Raw genomic sequence first — 15650 nt, forward strand, 5'->3', positions numbered from 1 at the left:
TATCTAAAATAATCAACTATGCAATAACAAAATTATTTTCCAGTACAGGCTTTTACTTAAAACAAGAAATTCCTTTAAAACTGGCACATGTACAACCCTACTTAAAAATTAGCAACTTAAGAGCGTATGAAGTTTGTTAACTTATTTAAGACACTGCAGAATAATATTTGAAGAAATGAGGAGCCAGTCTCCTCACTGTCAGATAAGTAAAGGATCTGCCAGTCTAATTATACTACTTGCAAATGTCTAATAGGATCCAAATAAGATTTTGCTACATTTACTGATAAAGGCAATAATAAAAAGCCGCCAACAACAACAAAACTCATTTTGAGAATAGAAAAAGCATACGACTGACTGACGTACCACCAATTACTAGTTTCTGCCCAAGACAGAAAGAAACAAACTTACCAGTTGACTTTCTTAATTGCATTTCTTATATTTCATGTTACAGAATTTTTGGGGTTTTTTTTTTGTTTTTTTTTTTTTTAGAGATTTATCTGAGACAGAGAGTGTGCAAAAAAGGGGAAGAGCAGAGGGACAGGAAGAAGCAGGCTCCGCTGAGCAGAGAGCCCAACCTGAAAATGTTACCATTTAACTGTATGTAAGATTTAAAATGAAAAAGTACATTCAAATTCCCAAATTCAGGAGCTCCTGGGTAGCTCAGTCGGTTAAGTACCCCACTCTTGATTTCAGCTCAGGTCACGATCTCACGGTCCTGGGATAGAACCCTGTGTGGGGCTCATTTAGCAGGGAGTTTAAGATTCTCTCCCTCTCCCTTTGCCCGTACCTGTGTGAGCCCACGCGCTCTCTCTCTCTCTCTCTCAAATAAATAAATAAATCTGCGTGGGGCTCCACCTGCCCTCCGCCTCCCTCTTTCTCTTTCTCTCTCACAAATAATCTTTCTAAAAAAAAAAAAATAATTACCCAGGGTGCCTGGGTGGCTCAGTTAAACATCTGCCTTTGGCTGGGGTCATGATCCCAAGGGCCTGGAACCAAGCCCTACGTCAGGCTCCCTGCTCAGCGGGGAGCCTGCTTATCCCTCCCCTGCTCCCCCTACTTGTGCTCTCTCTCTCTCTCCCCCTGCCTCTCTCCCTCTGTCAAATTAATTTAAAAAAATCATTCTGATACACGGTTAGTATGATCTCAATGATCTTTTCATGCAAATCCACAGAAAGTTCATACAAAAGTCATCTCCAGTAAAAAAAAAAAAAAAAAAAAAAAAAGGTTTCTGTACTATGTTTATGTACATGTTTCTTTAAGGATACTATGTGTTCAGGCAGCCCGGGTGGGCTCAGTGGTTTAGCGCCACCTTCAGCCCAGGGCATGATCCTGGAGACCTGGGATCGAGTCCCACATCGGGCTCCCTGTATGGAGCCTGCTTCTCCCTCTGCCTGTGTCTCTGCATCTCCCTGTGTCTCTCATGAATACATAAATAAAAATCTTAAAAAAAAAAAAAATCTAATTGTATCTCCCACAAAAATGTCAATAATGACTATAAATCTAATGGCAAAAATAATTAAATTAGAAACCATTTTAGTGGTCAATAAAAAAAGGTGTCAATCTAAATTCTTATTATTTTCTAGAATAAGAATTGGGCAGGGGGCATCTGGCCAACTCAGTCAGAGCAACATGTGACTCTTGATCTGAGAGTCATGAATTAGAGTCCCATACTGGTTGTAGGTTACTAAACATAAAGTTTAAAAAAAAAAAAAAAAGAAAGGATACAATAAATATCTTGGGTAAGTTATTTAACCTCTCCAAATTCAACTTTTTTTCAACTGTTTTATTAATTAATAAGTATATGTATCACAGACCTAAAGACAAAAAAAAAAAAAAATACAGAGTATACAGTACAGCCTCAATAAATGGCAGCAAGTGTTAATTTCATTACACATTTTTATTGGGCAATAAAGAGATGAAATTATTTAGTTCTAGTAACATTTAAAATGTGCAACTACTGGAGCTGACTCAAAATTACTGCTGGAACTTAAGTTAATGTGAACATTCCTATACTATCAAACAAGAATATGGAATAGATCTTTCAATCATCCCAACCAGTAAGGACGGGAACTTTTGACACTGACATAATTTTCATCTGAGCTCCCTCATTTTTTACATATTGGATACAGATAGTTAAGTATGTGCATTCTTTTATAATTTTCTTACTAGTCTAAGTACACAAGCAATATATTAAGGACCCTAATTTCATTGATATGCAAACTGCACCATGCTGCTTCAATTTTATTTTTGTGAAGAGTCTAATTTAATCAAAATATAATAAAATATGCATGCACATATGTTAGCATTTGTACAGAAAAGGATGTAAGTATATAGGCTTATTTTTAAAAATGGGAGAAGGGGAGGCAAAGAATTTCTGAAGTGACACAATGCTCTTATGTTTGAGTTGCTGATAATAAACATATATTCCTTTTGTATTAGTTAAAAAAGCTTAATATTAAGTTATTTAACAAGTCCATAAGGGACAATCTATCATTGCCACTTGAAAAAAAAAATTTTTTTTTCCTAAGTATTTTTCAGTGACCTTTATCTCCTCAGCCTACCATCCAACGTAACAAGAAAAAAGATTATCAAATCCTTATTTTTATGAGTAGCTTTCCTGAAAAATAAAATTACAAATAGACATGATAGGATCTGTTTAAAAAAAAATAATATATACTATTTAATTCAGATTTATGAAGAGGTGTATGTTTCCTTAACATGTTTAAGGCTCTTAATAATGAAACCCCATAATGATGAGAAAAAAAATCTCATACTAATAATACTTATTAGTTTACAATTTGCTACAAGCCAATCTTTGGAGCATGTTTCTGCTCCTGATTGAGGAACAGAGAAAATACCCTAAATGAAAAGAAAGGTTAACACTGAAAGAGAAAGCTAAAGGTGGCTCCCCCTCCCTTTACCTTGCACTACACCCTTCACACACATCCTTTTTTTCTCCATTAAATAAGCAGATACCAGCCAAATACTTTCAATTTTTTACACTGCTATTTTAATTCATTTTTTTCCTCATAAAATAAACATATCCAAAATCACGGGGGAAAAACTACGGAAAAAAAAAAAAAGAAAAATAGTCACTAATAAGAGAAATTTTTTTTTTTGAGGAATTTTTTTAAAAACAAGTGGAAGTGCATCGAAATCTGCAAACACACGCCATTCAAAAAAAGTCTGCAACAGTTGGGTGGCTCTTCTTTTCTGTCCCTTAGAATTAAGGGAATAATGTAGCAAGAAAAATTATGCAACTATTACCAGAGACCTCTGCGGTACAGAACCATCAAGTTCAGGTTGGTGACAGGTAGGAAAAGAAAGACAAAAAAAAACCAAAACAAGTATTTTCTGAACTCAGCTAAAATGTTTTGGTATTTGGGAATGTGTTTGCAAATAGCAGTAAAATTTCAGAGAAACAAATGTTGCCCAAAAATAGTCGCTGAGACTCCTAAATAAATACTATCTCACGTTCACTGAAGCTCTGAACTGTGTTCACTTTTATATTCATGCGGGATCCTGTGAGGTAGGCAGAGAAGGTACTGCCATCTGTGTATTACAGAAAACTAGCCTGAGCCTAGGCACTGTTTAAAATGGGCTATCACTTCTAGAGATAAGATAATCAGAGCTGGAATGGACTTTAGCATTTTTTTTAAACAGTTAACTTTCCCATTTTACAGATGAGGAAAAAATGGAGTTCAGGGAAGTCAAGACATCTCCCAATGTTAAAGAACTCTCAGCGACAGACTCAAGACTGGGAGGCAGGTCCCCCCAAACCTGGCCTAGTACTCCACTTCCACAACCACACTGCCTACCATGCCACGGTAAAAGATATAAAAGTAGTCTGGAAAATGTTAAAAATCAAGATAGAAGTGAGTAGCATTATCAGGTCTGGAAAAAGACATATTTTCAATAAAAAAAAAAACAGAATTTGTAAGAAACCAAGAAACAAATAAACTTAAATGTAAAACTACCTACCACCTTCCTGTCTTTTCTCTAAAATACTCCTTCATGTGTTCTCACATCCCTGAAGTGTCTACGATCTTGCTAAATTTTCCATAATCTGTACATATTAAGACCTCAAAAATATTTTCAGCTGATGAAATTTTCTTTAAAAAAGCAAAACATTTTCAACAACCATGTTACCTTCCTATGACAAGCATTAAAGCACATTATTTTTGATCACAGTATGAAGCTATCTTACTCAGGTCATTTAAATATTTTCATTGTGTATGCTCACTAAAATATTTCCATGCAGACTCCCAATAGAAACAGAGCAACTGGACCTGACAGGCAATGTGATGCACACATGCATTAATAAAAACGTAACAACTGATTGGTAGACGTGTATTGTGTAGTGGAAGGGTTTGGTTTGTGTTTTTTTGAGGACTCTATGAGATTGAGATCTAAAAGATTATGTAGCTTATACTGTCATAAAAAATGCAGGCGGCATGAACCTTACAAACACATGGTGAACGAATCTTACTCACTTTTTTTGGCAAGATTTCTGAACAAATGTTTCAATCCCTAGTCAGCCAGGAAGATGTGCCAGTCTTACAGACAACTCTACAGGCTAAAATATTCTAAACCTATCTGATGCATTTGTATGCAAAATTACACAAGGAGAGCAAACCCAAAGGTATTATTTAAACTAGATAAAGATCATACGCTCATATGCTAAACATATACGTATAACCTAAGACATACGGTGTATTCATCCTTTTCAACAAGACTTGACTCAAGACTCCGTAGACCAGGTAAGGGCCTGAGCACGAGTAATTCAAAAATGAGTAGCACTCTCCCTGCCCAGAGGGAACTCACAATCAGGCAGGGGAGACAAAACATTTCTCAATAAACTCTAAATGTGTGTTAAGGGCTGAAACACATTCCAGTAACTCAAAATATTTGACCCTAGGATGTCACCCTTGGGGTTCGATCCATTTTAAATTTCAGCAGCTCAGTGATATAAGAGCCTGAAGTTCCTCAACAAACAGGAAGTGAAAAAATATGCTTCTGAGGCAGTGAACTGAAATAATACGAGTTGAAACGCTTAAAACTTGGTTTAATCTTCTGTATAATTTATATGAGGGTGGAGTAGGTAAAGTCTGGTTGTATTTTACGTCATAAACGTGTTTCAAGGCGCGCTTCGAAAGGTAGGTCGTCCAAACACCCAAATCACTTTTGATGTTACTCTCACTTCCTCTTCTGAAAACCATCATAACCATTTCCTCTAACCACAATACCACAGGTCTAGTAATTTTCAGTACTGTTTGCCTTGCTCGTCTTTTTGGACAAAGCTCATAGAGGAACCAGTTTCAGAGTCTGTCAAGAAGCATAATAATCTGGCCAGAAAGCTCAGGTCAACCCCTGAGTTAGGAAAATCAAGTTCTTTGCAAGTGCACAAGCGTGTGGCCGAGGCTGTCCGGTCAATGCAGAGGGCTTCTTTGTAATGATGCTGCGCTCCTGCCCCCCCCCCCCCCATGTGACAACCTGGGCCGGTTTCAGGGACTCTTCAGGCCGCAGGTGAGCTCGCAGCCCGCTGGGCCACAGGAGCGGCGATCCTTACACACCCTGTGCCCCTACCTAGAGGCGCACCGTCCTCCCTGGGCGCCCAGGATCCTCAGCAAACGGCTGCAGCGAATTACTTTTGTGCTCGAACCTCACTGTTTGCATTTCTGAACCGTGTCCGCAGCCGCAGCAGCAGCCCCGAGGGCCCACGCTGGGGTCCCAGGGTCGTCCAGCCCCAGGGGACGCTCGTCATACACGGAAAGGCCGACACTGGAGACTCGGGGGGGTCGGCCGTGCCCACAAATCCCCCTCATTTCCCTCCTGACCGAGGCCTCGGGTGCACCGACCGGCTCTGCCTTCACCGGGAGGGAGGGCTCTTGCTGTGTCTGCTCTACCTGGACGGGCCCGGGCTGCAGCCCCGCCTGCCCCGGCTCAGTCGGCGGAGCCATTTGCAGACTTCTCCGGGGCCTCGGGGCCTCGGGGCCTCGGGGCCTCTGCGCCGCGGCGGGGGAGGGGGGCACGGCAGGCCGCACCGGGTGCGCTCTCGGCCCCGCGCCCGCAGCGAGCAGGGGACGGGCCCGGGGCGTCGGACCAGGTGGGGAGGGCGGGGGGCGGGCCGGGAGGGGAGGCGGTTATTCCGGTTGCAGTGACTCACGGCCAGAAGTATTTCGGAAGAAAACTGGTTCCACCCTCGCGGCCCCCCCGCGGGCGGCCCCTGCCCTCCCAGGCCCCGCCGCCCCGCCCGCCGCGCGCTCCCCCTGCCCCTGCCCCTCCCCCTCCCCGGGGACCCCGCTGGGGGGGCCGCCGGGGGGGCCGCGGGGGGGCGCGGACGGCCGACGCGGGCGTCACCCCGGCCCCGGGCCCCGCCGCAGGACCCGCCCGCAGGACCCGCCCGCAGGCCCCGGCGCTCGGCGGCCGCCCGGGACCGGGCCCGGCCCCGCGCCCCCCGCCCCCGCCCCCGCCCCCGCCTCGCCGGCCCGCGCGCACCTTCTTGATGTTGTAGAGACGAGTCAGCATGCCGACGCCCCGGTCGTTGAGGATGGTGAGCTTCTCCGCCAGCTTCTGCTGACTGGGCTGCAGCACCGCGCGCGACATGGTGCCGGGCCCCGCCGCCGCCGCCGCCGCCGCCGCCTCGCGCCCCGTCCCCCGCCGCGGCCTCCGGCTCAGGCCAGCGCGCCCATGACCCCGGCGCCCACACCGGCCTCGGGCCCGGCCCCGCAGCCGCCCGCGCCCGCGCCCCCGCCGCCCCCGCCCGCCGCCCGCCGCCCTTCCGCCCGCGCCCGCGCCGCCCTCCGCCCCGCCGCCCTCCGCGCCGCCCTCCCCGGCTCCTCCGCGAGGTGTGGCGGCGGCGGCGGCGTCTCCGGCGGCTGAGAACGAGGCCGCTTCCCGCAGCCCCGGACGGACGCTCGGTCACCTGATCCGACGCTCGCGCGCCCCCGCCAGGCCGGACGGGGAGCTGCGCCCGGGGGGAGGGGAGGGGACCGGAGGGGACCGGGGGCCGCCGCCGCGACGCCCGGCCACGCCCCACGCCCCGCCCCCCGCACTCCCAGCCCCGCCCCTCCCGGGCTCCCGGTCGCCTCCCGGCCCCGCCCCCGGCCTCCTGGCCCCGCCCCACGCATTCCAGGCTCCGCCCCTCCCGGGCTCCCAGCCGCCCCCTCGCCTCCGGGCCCCGCATCCCGGCCCCGCCCCCGGCCACTTGGCCCTGCATCCCGGCCTCCTGGCCCCGCCCCCGCATCCCGGCCCCGCCCCCCACATTCCAGGCTCCGCCCCTCCCGGGCTCCCAGCCGCCCCCTCGCCTCCGGGCCCCTCATCCCGGCCACGCCCCCGGCCTCCTGGCCCCGCCCCCGCGTCCCGGCCCCGCCCCCCCGCATTCCAGGCTCCGCCCCTCCCGGGCTCCCAGCCGCCCCTTCGTCTCCGGGCCCCGCATCCCGGCCCCGCCCCCCACATTCCAGGCTCCGCCCCTCCCAGGCTCCCAGCCGCCCCCTCGCCTCCGGGCCCCTCATCCCGGCCCCGCCCCCAGCCTCCTGGCCCCGCCCCCCGCCTCCCCATCCTGGATCCGGCCCCGCCCCCCGCATCCCCGGCTCCGCCCCTCCCGGGCTCCCTGCCGCCCCGCCCCCCCACCTTCCCGCCGCCCGGGTCTCCTCCCACACACCCCGCGTCCCCACCTCCCGGCCCCGCCCGGCCTCCCCGCCTCCGCCGCCCGGGACTGGATCCCCGGCGCCCCACACGCCGCTCCTACGAGCCCCCGCAGCGCCCCCCGGAGGGGTGGAGGGGGGGTGGCCCCAAGCCCTTCCCTCCCCACCCCCCCCCGCCCCGCCCCGCCCCGGTGGGGACCCGAGGTCGGAAGCGAGGGCCGCTGCAGCTCCGGAGGTACTCGGCGTCCGGAATCCGTTGGCTGGCGGCTCCCATCCGGAGAGGAGTCCCGGTGGCCCTGGCCTGGCCTGCGGGAGCCCAAGGTTTGCGCAGGGACCGGGCCTCCACCCTCAATCCCCCCTCCTCTTGGAAACATTCTGCTTTTCCTGCCCACTGTGTGTGCTGCTCCCCGGCCGCGCTCCAACACGGCCCCTCGGGCCCGCGAGCGGAGGAGCCAAGCCCTTGGGTCGCCGGCGTGAGCGGAGCCAGGAGCATCTGCCCTGAACTTCCTTCCAGGTGTCGGTGTTTCCAGTGTATTCCTTGATTTTAAGTGAATGACAAAATGCTCTGGCACCTGCAAAAAAAAATACAGAAATATTTATTTTAACGTCTTGACCAGGGAAAGGGAATGGGCTGAATGCATTTGACTTAAGGGGCGTTAAAGGAATCCAACATCCACCAATCAGACCTGACACTGCGCTTTAAATTCTACAAATAGAACTGCTTTGCCTTGAATGAAGGCTTTGTACCTAGAGTCCTTTTTTTTTTTTTTTTTTTTTTTTTAATCCAGATGCCTCAGAGAGATGACCTATTGAGCTATTATTACTCAGTAACCTGTTGGGGGATTTAATTTATCTGGTTACTCTCCAACCTGAGAGTTAAAACTTTAGAGGAGGCGATTACCTGGAGCCTGCCATGGTGAGAATGGATCTGGGAAAAACTAAGCTGCATGAGGGGTTTGAGACCAGCCGAGAAGAGAACTGAAAAGATGTTGAATGTGGAGGGAAAGATGTGCTCTTTGGGGCGACCACAAACAAATTTAGCTAGAAGCAGAACTACAGAGTCCCACCAATGAAAGTTTACATCACGGGGCGCCTGGGTGGCTCAGTCCATTGAGCATCTGTCTTCAGCTCGGGTCATGACCTTGGGGTCCTGGGATCCAGCCTCACCTGGGACCTTGCTCAACGCAGAGTCTGCTACTCCCTCTGCCTCTCCCCCCTGCTCATACACACACACACTCTCTCTCTCTGCTCATATGAATAGTTTGAAAAAAGAAAGTTTACATCATTTTCCAGTTTTTCAAAAGTGTTGCATAAAGAGAACCAGGAAATGGCACCATATTATAATTTGAACACAACTGTTACTCCTCAAGAAAAGTTCCCACATGAACTTGAACACTTGTACCTACTTATAATTCAGAATACCCAATAGAGGGAGAACTCTGTAGATACTCGTTCATTATCCAGTTTTTATTACAATGGATTTCTAGACATATTGACCGTAGACTGAAAATAGAATATGCCTATTTGAGTAAAAGGGATTAGATCTAGATGAAGTATTCATAATTCTTGCATTTTTTTCCTACAGTTTGCATCAAAAAGCATTTTGTTGCTAAGATTCAACCCTTTCAAGTATTTGCCTATATGTATAAAAACTATACTATCAGAGCTAAGATAATTATATAATTTGCCATGTACAGATGATTTTACGGCAGTTTTAGTCAGTATATATCATTTTATGTTTTCTTTTGGTTCTTCAGTCTTTGAAAATATATGCTGTATCATGTTAATCAGCCTATAAGGCTATTATGAAAAAGTGTGACTGTTATGTTTCTTTTCCTACCATACATAGCTTTCTGGAAAAGCATAAAATTTTAAAAATGATTAGGAAACTAAGCTTTAAAAGCATTACTGGAGATAATTATTCCCCTCATCATGTGAGGCATAGTCTTAACAGTTCCTTTGGTACTAAAGATCTCCAAATAGTTTCCCTTCAGTTAAGAGATTTCTACTGTTTTGTCCCTAAAACATATTCAGACATCATTAAAATTGTAAGCCTTCAGAGATGTAGAAAGTAGATAATAGCTTCAAATTTGTAGTAATCTTAGAAAATTAACTAGTAAAAAAAAAATTAACTAGTAAAATTAACTGGCTGAGACCAGTATGCCTAAGAAAGTATGAATTTTATTGTATATACATTATCTCAATAAATCTGATTCTTAAAAAGTTATGTATCTAAATTTGAAAAATTGTTTTCTAAGCCAGGCAAAATGTACTCACTCTAAGCAAAGTAAGGATTTGGAAATCCAAACTAGAAAATATTTAAATTGTAGGAGGAGTGAAGTTGGCCTTATAGAAGAACTTATAATAGAATTATAATTTGTGGCTCCCAAATATATTTTGGATTCAATTATAAAAATGATTCAATTATAAAATTGAATGATTTTCAATTTTGGATTCAATTATAAAAATGATTCAATTATAAAAATTCTACTCATAAAATTTCAGAAACTAATCTATGGCACACAGCTCTTTGTATAGGTATTATAAAACATTTGATCATTTACAGTAACAATTGTGGATGGATTTAATGAATATTATCCAGTTCTAAATAATACATTAAAATAATCAAGTACTTAAAATATGCAGAGTACTGTTTTTTTTTTTTGAGGACATATGCAGCTATGTACGATAATAAATTTTTATCTCCTTAAACTCATATCCTGATGAGAAAAGAAATAGGAAACAGCTCTAACATGAGGCAGCCTGAGATACAAGGCTATAGGAGAAGACCTAAAGAGAACGGTTTCAAACTGAAGCTTCTAGGAACCCTTTTCAGAATAACCTATAATTGAACTTTGAATTAAAGTGTGAAGTCTTGGACCTACAAACCTGTAGAAAATGACATTCTATGCACGAAGTTCAACTTTAGTAAAGGCAAAAATAGCAGGAAAATAGTAAGAATGTTCATTACATACACAAAAGACAGAATGAGAAATGAAGGTGGAAAGAAAAGTGGAACAGAAAATATATAGGCTTAGGAATGCTAAGGCAGGAAAAAAAATTCAGTGGAGAAGAAGAAAAAAAGAAAGCCAGAGAACAAAAGATGACTTTGGGGAACTTGAGGATAATAAAGATAATTTGAGACCATTGCTGACTGTGACAAGGGTTATAGACTATCCTTCAATATCCATGGTCTCTTTCTCCCTTAGAAATTAAATAAAAACTGCATTTCCCAGCATCTCTTGCAGCCCACTATGGCCATATGACTGACATTCTGGCCAATAGGATATAAGCTTTCAAGAATGTTCCTTAAGAGACCGATGCAGCTTTCCTTTTGCCAGTTCTACACTTAACCTCATTCGGCCACAGGAAACCAGGATGCAACGACTGCCATCTAGGACCCTTCTTTAAACTCTTCAAATAACAGCTAGACTCTGTCATATTTTCCCCTAATATGCCAGCTTTTTTAGATAGCTTTCTTTAGCTTTGTTTTCTCCAGAAAATTAGGATAAAAATTATTTCTGTATTGCTTTTTGCAAATCATGAGGAATATTTCAGTCTAATTTTAAAAATCACTTATGAGACCCAGCCTTTTGGTGCCTCCCTGCTTAAGGCAAGGAGAGAGAAGAATTGACAAGAGAACCCGAAACCCATCATTTTGGGTTCTTGGGATAAAGCCAATTGATTAGGCTGTTCCTTGTCAAAGGTAATGTTCCACTTATTCTTCAAGACAAATGCAACACTTTTTTTCCCCATCAGACTTCAGAGATAGAGGGCCAAATTTCTCACAGCCTGAGCATGGTGCAGCAGATATATATTGGGTTTCTCTATCCTCCATCCCTTCCTTTGGGAAACTGCTACATTCTGATAGAATCGAGCACAGAAAGAAAAAAAGTGGGAAGGGTCAGACCACCTATGAAGTAGAAATTAATGGAGTTTTGCAAGGAATTGGCGTTTTTAAAAATTGTTTTAAAGACTACATTTGGTTGGACCATATTGCAAACAGAAGAACCAAGTTGGGGTGAAGAAGCTTGGAAAAGGACAATCGAAGATTTCACTGTTTAACAGTGTTCATAGACAGTAACATATATGGCTAAATCAATACTTGAAGTTCTGTACCCCATACATCCAAAGACAACCAGGCATGAAAATGTACTGTTACTGGAAAATAATTAGGAAAGAGGATAGGGAACAGATGGAGCAACAGTATCCCAGTATCTGTAGTAAATGAAGTAAGGAGTTCAGACTTAGCCAGAGATTGCAACTTGGTATTGCAAAGGAGTAACGAAGACAGGCCTAAATGAAACATAAGATGTCTCCAGTAATCAGCAGAAGAGATGCCAGAAATAGGACCGAGCCAGAAAGTTCAAAAAGAAAACAATGAAAAATCAATTAACAGTCTTGATCTTGACCATTCACATCCAATTAGATTCATCTTTTAGCGGGCTGGATCTCTGATAAGGCACTTCATAGGTGTTTTTTTTGCTTCTGCTCTGCAAAACTAATGATAGACTTGTCTTTCCTATTAAAGTCACCCAGAAAACTTCTGTTTTCCCTGTAGAAAAATTCGAATGTAATGAAAAATTTTATGATTGGTTTCACTTCTTATTTTCCCAATACAAAGGATTTGTGAGTTTCTTGGTTTTGTTTTAGATAAGTGTTATGCTTAGACTGACACTTAAATAGTGGATGACGAGGACGCCTGGGTGGCTCGGTCGGTTAAGTGTCTGCCTTCTGCTGGGATCATGAGCTCAGGGTCCTGGGACCCAGTCCCATATGGAGCTCCCTGCTCAGTGGGGAGTCAGCCTCGCCCTCTGTCCCTCCTCTGCTCGTTCTCTCTCTCTCTACAATAAGTAAATAAAATCTTTTTTAGAATGGTGGATGATGAAATATGAATCAGTATATACAAATATTGGTGGCTCTTTTTAGTTTGATCTTAAGTCTTCTTTTAAATATGAGAATGCATAGAAAATTAGCAAAGTCAATGGTAGAATAAAACTTGAATTAGAATACAAGATAAGGGGATCCCTGGGTGGCTCAGCGGTTTGGCACCTGCCTTTGGCCCAGGGCGCGATCCTGGAGTCCCGGGATCGAGTCCCACGTCGGGCTCCCGACATAGAGCCTGCTTCTCCCTCTGCCTGTGTCTCTGCCTCTCTCTCTCTCTCTCTCTCTCTCTCTATGTCTATCATGAATAAATAAATAAATGAATATTTTTTAAAAAAAGAATACAGGATAAACCTATGATGATACTTAAGTTCCAGCTGAACATATGAGACCCAACATTTTTACATTTAGTGGACCCCAAAAGTAAACGGTCTTTCAAAAATTTGGAGGGATATTGAGTATACTGAACTGGATGGACATCCCAGGAATGACCTAGACTGTAGGTCAGATACAGTCTGTATCAGGTCCCAGATACAAATCTGGGATCATCAGAATATGGATTATTTGAAGCCACAGGGATAGATGAGATCATTTTTGGAGGAAGTATTTTAAAAAAAAACAAAATAAAGTCTAGTCAAAAGCCCTAAGGAACTCCCAACTTTTAAGATCAAGAGCCAGCAAACTGAGACTCAAAAGAATTATGAAAGGGACCAAAGACTGGGGCAGTATCTGGAGGGGTTAAGGGAGGGTTTTTGTTTATTTTCAGTGGTGGTTGCCAAATTATCCTATGGAAAGGGAGATTTTATAACTCAGTGCAGAGAAACAGGATAATCAAAAGAGCAGAAGCTTTGGGGCACGTGGGTGGCATCCAACTCTTGGCTTTGCCTCAAGTCTTGATCTCAGGGTCCAGGGACTGGCCCCACTGCACCCCGCCCTGCCCCTACCTCCCCCTCAGCATGGAGTCCGCTTGAGATTCTCTCTCCTACCCCCCCCCCCAGCTCTGGTGCACACGTGTGCACTCTCTCTCTCTCTCTCAAATAAATAAAATCTTAAAAAAAAAAAGAATAGAAGCTTTGATGAAACAGGAAGGAAAGGGATGATGGGGAAGCAGATAACATAGAGCCAGACTGATTTTTGATTGGGGGTTGTAGGGAGAGACAAGATAATGTTAGCTAATATTTACTGAGTACTTGCAATGTGTCATGTTCTATTCCAAGTGCTTTTCGTGGATTAATGTGTTTCATATTCGTAACAAATAGTTCATTAGACTAAATGGAAGGTCATGTGTCAGAAAAATGTTAAGTGTTCATTTGAGCTTGGTGTTATATATTTAAATGATTCGCAGAGGAAAGCCTAAGCTCTGAGGTCAGACTGCTAGAGCTGGATCCTGCCTTTGCCACATGCAGCAACGTGACGTTGAACGTGTGACTAAAGCTCTCTAAATCTCAATCTCAATTTTTCACCTTAAATGGGCATCATTGTTGTGACGAATGCATGAGATAATTCTTAGCACTGTACCTTATACAATTGAGAATAAATGTTGCCTATGATTACTACTGTTATGGTTATTATTATTATCATTACTGCCCCAGTCTGCTCAGTTGTGTAATTTTCTATATTGAGAATGGCACAAAGAAAGATGGAAAGTTGTGATTTTTCTTTTTTTAAGTGAATGCAAAGGAGGGAAAAAGTAGCAAAGGAGTTGAGCGAAGTGGTTAGGGAATAATATAGCCAACTCACTGCGCTTTAACATTCGAAAAAAAAAAAATTAAAAGCCCACCTAATTGTATTAACATTGCTTTGCTTGACAAATTCCTATTCCAAAGTAATAATTTCTGAAAATGATATTTTCACTATTTCATGTTAGACACACACCATAATCATTAAGCTTCTAAGTGTTGATTATGTGCAAATGTTAAGAACATTAAATTTCTTATTATAAAATATACATTATGCTAAAATATTATAAACTCATTATAAGATGATTTTTTCCCCATTAAAACATCACTGAAGTCTAACTGTTTACAATAAGTCAGGTGTTCGCTGATGCTTAAATTCAAATTTGTATTCCCACTTAAATTCAAATCCAGTGTTACTTAACCACTATCCTAAAAGCTAAGCTGCTACTGCCAAATCCTTTTTTTTTTTTCCTGCTTTGAAATTATAAATATACAACTGCCCCACCTGGATTGTCTGCATGTTAAAGTTTTACCATTTCTTCCACTATTTGTAATTCCTTCAACAGATCACTATTTTCACAATAAAACTTCAAGAATCAGAATTTATTTATTTTTTTAAAGATTTTATTTATTTATTCATGACAGACACAGAGAGAGAGAGAGTCAGAGATATAGGCAGAGGGAGAAGCAGGCTCCATGCAGGAGTCCCTGGTCTCCAGGATCATGCCCCAGGCTGAAGGCAGGGCCAAACCGCTGGGCCATCAGGGCTGCCCCAGAATCAGAATTTATTCCGATTTTTCATACTTTTTGTATTTCTCCCATTCCTAATGGTCTTTATTTGTGCCATATTTGAAATGATAGGATAAGCAATTAACTTTTAGTTTATAAAGCAAGGACAACTACTTCTAACTAGTTTCAAAACATCACTTATTTTATATAGTAGGTTCTGCATTTAAAATATTAGGAGCATATTAAAGCAAACTTTTGCATATAGGTGTATATATGTATATACATAAACACTTTCTTATGTCAGATTTTAATTATAGAATAGTTTGACATGAATAGTAAGCATTTGTAAATTGATATATTTTTAAAATTTTTTTAAAAGGTTATATTTATTTACTCATGAGAGACACAGAGAGAGAGTCAGAGACACAGGCAGAGGGAGAAGCAGGCTCCCTGCAGGGAGCGTGATGCGGCACTCGATCCCAGGAACCCAGGATCACGACCCGAGCCAAAGGCAGCTCAACCCCAGAAACACCCAGGCGTCCCTGTAAATTGATTTAAATTGCAAGTAGTTATGGTAGTTCTGTTATCTGTTAGATAGATCAACTCCATGGTAATCTTCCCACAGACGTCATCTTATCAGGCTAATATCAGGACTAAACATCCCACTGTAGATGGATGACTCAGGTTCTCTCTTTATCTACCTCCTCTGGCT

General features: G+C 44.0%; 1 protein-coding gene across 4 annotated transcripts in view; it reads right to left on the reverse strand.

The window, feature by feature from the left end:
* The window catches only part of NCKAP1 (NCK associated protein 1), a 103400-nt gene extending 96746 nt beyond the window's left edge, over positions 1-6654 (reverse strand). For 2 of the 4 annotated variants that reach the window (XM_038585048.1, XM_038585047.1), the window contains exon 1: positions 6499-6654. In XM_038585048.1, the coding sequence (XP_038440976.1) occupies positions 6499-6606 (108 nt within the window). In that variant the 5' untranslated portion in view covers positions 6607-6654. The remainder of the gene's footprint in view (positions 1-6498) is intronic. The other 2 variants (XM_038585046.1, XM_038585045.1) reach the window with 2 other exon arrangements.
* Between the last annotated feature and the right edge of the window lie 8996 nt (positions 6655-15650).

The sequence above is a fragment of the Canis lupus genome, chromosome 36 (assembly GCF_011100685.1).
Source record: "Canis lupus familiaris isolate Mischka breed German Shepherd chromosome 36, alternate assembly UU_Cfam_GSD_1.0, whole genome shotgun sequence".
Lineage (NCBI taxonomy): Eukaryota > Metazoa > Chordata > Mammalia > Carnivora > Canidae > Canis > Canis lupus.